We start from the raw sequence: 8348 nt of genomic DNA on the forward strand, positions 1-8348 counted from the left end.
TTTACAAATCCCAAGGCCCGCCCACACGTGATAAATAGCATATACCCCTAAAACTATACACTGCTTACATGTTTAACAATAACACGTGTATCTAACCAAACTACACAGTACTGTGTACTGTAATGCAGTCATCTCCCAAATTATAACTATATGTAGAAATGAAGACTTAAAATGCTGTGGATGGGGAAAAATACATTTCTTAAATATAGATATTTCTGCCTTTCGGCTGCCACAGCAGCAAAAACGAACTTAATTCCTCTATTTTAATGAGAAATTATGATAATGGGTCAACACAGTTATACAGTTAACATAATATAGTATAATTATATAACCAAAGTTCAAAGTCTGCTCAAAAGCTGTCTCTGCTCATCTGAATAACAACAACATGCACCACACGCTCAAGCACAAGCATGCTTACGGCACACTGACACATGCACAAGCAAACATGGAGAACAAGAATGGCGCAAGATTAAGGAGGAAAATGTAGCACTGCTATGGTTATTATCCCACTACTTTTGCTTTTCTGTAGTTTAGAAAGCTGCTTGTTTTATTTTCACAAAGAGATACACTAAAAAGCAAAGCTAAAAAAGCTGCAGCTTATTCTAAATGAGCTGCACAGCTTCTCCCAGCTCCAGGCATGCAATTTAGGAAAACTGATTAAAACTTTGCATTTATGCAGAATAATTTAAAAGGATCTCAAATGCATAAAAAAATACTAGCTAGAAAATTAACCAGCAGGCAAATCTGCCTGCTGATTGAAGAACCAGCAAGGACCTTAAAATAAACTTAAGCAGACACCAGTGTAAATTATGAACTAGTTTAATTAGATCACTTAGGAAATCCCAAACTATAAAACAGAAAAGCTGTATCCATCTTCCATGATAACAGCTAAGTGACTAGTTAGTAAGCCAACCTTGACAATAAAATACAGTACTTTAATGTTATGCAACACAGACTTTGTAAATTAGACGTTCTGTGCACAAACCTTATATTGATGGCTTGCCATGAAGAGGGTGAGTCAGGTGCTCCAAATGTGTTAGCTAATGGTGGATAGTCGTAGTCATGGTGTGATCCCAGAGCGAACATGTCTTTTCGGGTGATGAGATTGAAGCACAAACAATCAGCTGCTGGGTTAACCAATGCATGTTGGGTTGATAGATTTGAAAAACATTTTCACCCAGCGTTGCACAAAAAATTACCCAATAAGACCTATATAAAAAAACGTACTAACCTAATTATAACTCATATCGGGGGAATTATTTCATAACCCAGCATTTTGTAAAGTGTGCATCCAAGGCATGTCCAAACTGCACTGCAGCACCATACCGACAGCAGAAGTAAAGAACCTGGATGGTCTGTCCAACCTCTGACAAGTAGAACTCAATATCTAACCTCAGGGCATGAATCCAGTTTCTCTGTTTCCAGTTGAGATGAACCCTGATCCAGAATCTCAACTGTTTCTGCAAAGAGCTGCAATGTGGCTCCCTTAATCAGTCAAACAGATTAAAGTTAGATGGTAAGACACAAAAAATATATATTCAAGTTTAAGGTTTTGTGATTTAGAATTGCAATTTTTTTCGTACTTTCTATTCTTTCTATAAGAAAAACTTTGACAGGATCCCCTTATCCATCAACATTTCATCTTTTGATTCTTGTATCTTCCAAACCTTTGGTATTTTTTTTATATTTTGTACATTTATATATCTGTTGTACTGTAGATTCTGGGATTATTACTGTACCTTAAGCATTGACAAATATTCAGTTACTTTGCTGCACATAAAGTAACAGCGCATAAAACAGATGTTTTATGCGCTGTTACTTTTCTTCTGCGCACCTTTAAAGATTTTCAGAAAGTTCATAGGTTAGAGTTTTCTTACCTGAATCGCCTAGAAATGCGTAAAGAATATTCCTCATCCCAAAAGATGAACTTGTGGAAATATATATTTGGCTTAAACTTGCTTTTTACAAACTCTACCAGAATTTATGGGGGTTATTAGACTCAGGGAGCTTTTGTCTGTTGTATAAAAGTCGTATTGCATTTATTTCATTTTATTGTTTTAGATTCTATTCCTGTAATATATTTGTGCAAAGGACCCCCTTGAAAATGAGATGTTATTTTAAATAAATGTAACATTTTAAATACTTCAAATATTGTGCTTTTGGTTGTGCAAATTCATAAAAATCATGACTAACGCTTATAAACCTTCCAATAAATCATAATGATTTTACAAATTTCAGGACCTGAGCCAATCATTAACATACACTGTCCTACAAATCTTTCTTAATGCATTTGCTGCTGCAGCCAATTAATGTCTGAAATGCAAAATTGTTAGTATTTGAAGGAAATGGAAAAATTAGGTTAAGGTTCTAACGTTAGCCCAGCTTGCTATCACCAATCCTGTGTCTAGTTCACTATAAGGGGCGATTCTGAAAATCAGGGACTTGCAGATGTTCTCACCAACTTCTGTCAGATTGTATAACAATCTGTAATGTGGCACCAATGAGGTGATATTGTTGCACAACTTTCTGTCATTAATACCTTGTCTGGCTCTCAAAAATGCAAATATCATGTTCTATAGCTCTAAAGATGTGTTCACACATTATCTTAACCAATACTAATGGGCTCTATGCACAACTCCACTAATTCCCGAACTTAAGGCAGCTATTTTGTTTCCTATCTTTTTCTACTGATTAATGGATTAAACCAGGTGTGCCTTACCTCAGTTACCATGACCAGACACACCAGGGTTAATCAGTTCATCCAGTAATGAAAGACAGGAGACAAAAGAGCTGCCTTAAGTTCAGGAAGTAGTAGAGTTGTGCAGCGAGCCCATTGTTTTGTGATATTTGCTGTTTAAAGCAATATATATGTCAATTTCTTGTCACCATAACATGCATTTCCCTGATGTAGAATCAATCAAATTACATCATCATCATCATTACTGTATATTGTTTTATCTTTGTGACTGAAAACTAGGTTAGTCCAGAGCAAAGCAAGTTCAATATTTCCCCTTCAACATTTATTTTTTTTTCTTTAATTATGACTATATATTTCAGAATTCTCAGTAAAGAAAATGAACTAGTTTGAAATGTGTTATTTAATTGTCACTTTGAAACGTGGTGGGTAAATGCTAAGTTTGGCACAAATGGCCAAGAAACACCAAATATCCTTAGTAAGGAAAACTGAAATCAAACAGCCTCTAAGATAAGAAGTGCATTACAAATTAAACAAACAGAAAAAAAAAATCTGCACAAGAAGAAGTACCTAATTTACAAACTCTAAATATACAGGCCTAAATGTCTCATAATGTCATGAAAAAGTAATTCAAAGTTTTTGGAAGAAACCGAAATAAACAAGCAATAACAAAACTCCAACAAAGCTAATCCTTTATCCTATTTATTCATTTTGTTTTTATTTTTTTAATTCTCAAAGCATACTGAATTAAATATCACTAACAACATTTATTTATTTAATTATCTATCCACCCATCCATCAATCATCCATCTATCCAATGAACAAATCCGGAGCTGAGAACCACAGCAAATTTATGCACAGATTTTGTTATTAGTTGTTATGGTTAGCACTGGCACATATTGGGAGCAATGTGGAAACTTCATTCAGTGTATGCAGTATTAATTAGATGTTTGAGACCATTATGTAATACCTTGGAACTTGAATGTTGGCATTTTTAAGAAAGCCAGTTAAAAAATGGGCAGTTTTAAAAAAATAACTTAGAAATGTCAAATCTAACACAGACTCTAGCTCCTAATCTCTCCTCCCAGAAACATTACAGGGTTGGGATTTCTTTCTTCTATGTGCAAAACAGGGCGTCAGCCGCAAATTAGCCTTTGGTTATTGTTGTTATGAGCGCGCGTCTGTTGTTACAGAGGTTTCATGTTATGTTTGTGAATAAGCTCACTTTCTCCCTCCTATTCTTTTCTGAGAAAAGCCTGTGAAGTGAAAAGTGTGTGAAGAGTAAAAGTGTTCATCCTAATAAGAAAACATGTTTCAATAACCTACAAGCATTTATGAAAGTTTTACTTTCATTTATTTGATGTTAAATACAATCATTTCAAGTTGCTTTTTCTAAACTCTAAATAGTATTCTGATGTAAAAGCCTTTGAGTAATACTTTTGTGGGGAATAAATATACGGTAGTTAATCTCAAACTGCACTAAAAGGGATGCTTTAAAAAATTCACTAAAAAATTCACTAATAATATATTAGGTAGACATTCATGCGCACTCATTTTAGAAACCTCATTATGTTGGCTTAATTCAGAATATGTTGTAAAAATCTCTTTCTGGTCAATGTTATGTCACTTAAACCCATTTGATGATATTTAATTAAAATGCTACTGATAACTAAAGCATTAAAAAAAGAAGTACTTACAGTTTACAGTCATGACTTCCAAAACTATAAAGAGCAATAAAGATGCCAGGTTCATGATGAGACAGAAGGAAGAGAAGTTTTCCTGCAGTGAGAGGCTTAACCAGTTTGATAGCCGTCTAATTAAAGGGGGAGGCATCTCACAGTCACCTGCACTCTCAGGTTTCCAATAGTTTCTATTTCTGTTTCCATGGCCACGTCCTCCTCAGACCAATATATAATTGAAACGTTCTTAACTTTGTCTCGCTGTGTTCATGACCTATTCAGGTTAAACATGTTCTTTGTAATACAGTTTGCGGATTGTTCTTTTAATGTCATGAATTGTTCCAGACAAACTTAGCTATTTTTTATGTGTAATATACATTTTTCTTCCTCTCTGATGTTTTAGCCATGCAAAGACGTCTGTAGTTTCCCATTCATATTAAATGTACATCACACTAAATGAGAGGCGAAAGACTGAAGCTCTCTGTTGCTGTTCATCACGGTCCAGTCTCCCCTCACTGATTTCCCCAGACAGGATTACAATAAGGGTCTTGGCAGTTAAAAGCTGTTATATCAGACCAGGTCAAGGCAGCAGGTCTGGAGCCGGCTGTCATTAAAAATGGAGCAGACCAGTGGCAGGTTTCATTTCAGTTGCCATCCCTCTCAGGAGTTCCTGACCTCAGACGGCTAATAGCCCTCCAAGCTGTCTTCACTTGTGCTGAATGCTGTAGTTGAGCTATATGTCATCCCCTGGGAGCTAACCACGGTTTATTTTCTCCGCAGTTTAGATGCTGCATAGAGCTCAGGACTGCCTCTTATTATATTCTGTTTATGTACACAGCAGCAAATCACAACAAAAGTCCCCAAAGCTAGCAGATTCAATTAATTCCAGTCATAAATCATTGAACCATGCCCATCCTTTGTCTTTTATCAATCTAAGATCGAATCACAAGGTAAACGGGTCCAGGAAGAAAACCAATCCAGGAACTTTCTCCTCCTGATTCTGGGAAATGCTGAGATTTTCACAGACAAGATGGAACATAAATCTCCTAAAACAAGATCTTAGTCTGTCCTGTGGTCTCCTCCTATTAGGGTGCAGACAGAAAAACTGTAGAACCTAGGAGGAAGTTATTGATTTCAGTGTTTAGGAGTAGCTGTTACACAATCTCCATATGAATGAGGCTCATTTGTGCTGCTTGCGTCAATGATCTTATTATTTATATTGATATTTCAGTAAATTAAGTTAATGCTCTTTAGTTCAGACCTTTCTTGGTTCAGACAGATTTTAGCAACATTTGCAACAAGCGGAGAAAATGCTTTAATCCATCTGACAATGTCTCACTTCCTCCAACATTTGCTTGTGAATACAAAACCACTAATCACCCTAAACTATTGATTTCCAAAGTTAGGGTCACTAACCTCTTTGGGGTCCTTGATCAATTCAATTCAGTTGATTTATATAGCGGCAACTCACAACACATGTCATCTTAAGGCACTTAACAGAGACAATTCAACCAGATCATCCAGTCAAACTGATTCAAAGTTTTCTATCTAAGGAAAACCAGTTGATTCCATCCACTCATTGACTCGAAGGCAATCCCTCACACCAAGCATGCTTGTAGCGACAGTGGAGAGGAAAAACTCCCATTTAACAGGAAGAAACCTTCAACAGAACCAGAGTCAGTGTGAGCCGCCATCTGCCGAGGCCGACTGGGGTTCAAGGAGACAGAAGTGGACAAAGAAAAAGAAGCAGACATACATACAATACATAAAATAAACATTTAGTACCTCAGCATCACTTAAAAATGGACAAAAACCAACCATCTTGGTTTTTGATGCTTCTTCTAAGATGGTGAATTGATTTTACTGAAATATTTTTATAATTGACCAGTAATTTGGGTCGACTGTGGTACCCTTTTGTAGGTCATAAGCTAAAAAGTTTGGGAGCCTCTGCCTTAAAGCTATGTGCTAAATAGTATGTTAGTTGCTTTATTGTATGTCTCGTACCATGTCTTTCAGGTTGTGCTGTTCTTTTTTCATCTCATTACAGGTGATGAAGCAGACTGAAAATGTTTTGTCATTATCTCTTCTTTCATCTTTTCTCTTTTTTTTTCTTTTTTCCATTTTCTTCTTCTGTTTTTCTGCTCTATTTACATTGCAGTGTCCATATAAACTGTAAAATTCCCTGCATAATTATAATAAAGCAATTTATATGCTTGAAACAAGTGGAGCAATATGGCAATTGCCATACTGCTACACTTGTGAAAGTAAAATATGTTGGGCTCTTTTTGGCATCGAGACAATTATTCTTATTGCCACATTGCCAGACAGGACACTGTAAAAAAAAATAAGAATAAAAATAGTATGTTAGTAATATCTCTTGCATTTCAAAGAAACGTTTTTCAATAGCACCAGTAAAATAAGTTCGAGAACATTATGTAGATAATAACAGAGAACAAAGATTTGCCCAAGTACTTTTGGCATCACCTGATAGAAGAACCAAACAATAGGTACCTGAAGGGAATTTTACAGAATAGATTTTGTTCAACCATCAGAATTTTAGGGCCACTTAGCATTACATGCCGTATTTCCACAGTAACAAGAGAGTTTTGCACTAATGCATGGTCAGAAAAAAACAAACACCAAACGGTGAATCATTTCAGAAACAATTCCATTACTGTGTATCTGTTGCTTCTTTCTATGATGTACAAAATAACCAAAGTTTTAGTAAACAACAGACTTCTGTTAATCCCAAACTGCATCACATATGATAAACATTAAAAACATTTTTTTTGGCACCACTGCAAAAATTTTGTGACATTAACATTACATGTTAACATCTCTTCCTTAGAAGTGAAAATAAAATAGATTTCACAAGATTCTTTGTAAATTTTATGGCAGTATTCATATGAGGAACATAATAGATATAAGATAATGAGGCTGCTTAAACTTAAAGCTGTGAGTTTAAAATTATAGATAAAAAAAAAGCTGATTTTTCAAAGTGTTGTACTTTATCACTGTCAGGGTTCTACGAGCTGCAATAGTTTTCTTTTAGGGCATGTGCATTACTGATAAAAATAAAATGTCTTGACTTTTTCAAATTCAGATAATCTTTAGAATCAAATTAAAAACAAAAAGTCCTGAACCAAGATAATAAGAGTATCATAAAGTAATAACCTGCTGTTCCACATTGGAAAGATGGCGTGTAAGATTATTTGTATTTATTTCCTGGAAGAAAATACATTAATTTTGAGTTATTCCATAGTTAATCTCATCTAATAAAGAAAAGTGTAATATTCTATCTTGTTTGTAAAGCGCATCACGGAATATCAAGGCGTTTCCAACCTAAATACCATCAGACTTGATAACTTGAGCCTACAGAAAGAACAACACCTCAGCTTTGTTATGTAGAAGGTTAAAGAGTGAGATGACCAAAGCACACAGAAAGATGGAAAGATAAATTCAACAAAAGAGATGCAAAGGGATAAAGTTACATTTAAAAGGCCACGAGGAGAAGACTGGTCTCACCAGAAGCAACGCAGGATTCAACCTTTTATCTTTCAGGTAAGCACTGTTCAGATGTAAGAACAACTTTTTTAATCTTTAGCATAAAAATTTGAAATTAAATTAATGGTACATCTATTTAAAAAAAAAAAAAAAAAAACATGATAAAGTAAATGTTTTTTGTATTACAGATAAACTACGATCAGCAATGACTCTGCAGCAGATTGCTTCAGTGCTGTTGATTTTATCTTCCAAAGAATTTTTGGGTATGTTATTAAACTTTATTTTCAATATAGATCAAAAAAGAAAAATCCATGATTAATATTTTAAATGAATAAATAATCTATCTAAAGACTAGAACTATAAAAAAGTCAATGAACAAGCTTTTAAATAATCTATCTATCTATCTATCTATCTATCTATCTATCTATCTATCTATCTATCTATCTATCTATCTATCTATCTATCTATCT

At 34.7% G+C, this 8348-nt stretch overlaps 2 protein-coding genes across 2 annotated transcripts in view; one reads left to right on the forward strand and one right to left on the reverse strand.

The window, feature by feature from the left end:
- The window catches only part of LOC107095062 (trypsin-3-like), a 14760-nt gene extending 10244 nt beyond the window's left edge, over positions 1–4516 (reverse strand). The window contains exon 1 of the mRNA XM_015391032.1: positions 4393–4516. Coding sequence (XP_015246518.1) covers positions 4393–4447 — 55 coding nt within the window. The 5' untranslated portion in view covers positions 4448–4516. The remainder of the gene's footprint in view (positions 1–4392) is intronic.
- A 3344-nt stretch (positions 4517–7860) lies between these two features.
- The window catches only part of LOC107095068 (trypsin I-P1-like), a 6950-nt gene continuing 6462 nt past the window's right edge, over positions 7861–8348 (forward strand). The window contains exons 1-2 of the mRNA XM_015391039.1: positions 7861–7935; positions 8067–8141. Coding sequence (XP_015246525.1) covers positions 8084–8141 — 58 coding nt within the window. The 5' untranslated portion in view covers positions 7861–7935; positions 8067–8083. The remainder of the gene's footprint in view (positions 7936–8066; positions 8142–8348) is intronic.

The sequence above is a fragment of the Cyprinodon variegatus genome, unplaced genomic scaffold, assembly GCF_000732505.1.
Source record: "Cyprinodon variegatus isolate N-32 unplaced genomic scaffold, C_variegatus-1.0 Scaffold522, whole genome shotgun sequence".
NCBI lineage: Eukaryota > Metazoa > Chordata > Actinopteri > Cyprinodontiformes > Cyprinodontidae > Cyprinodon > Cyprinodon variegatus.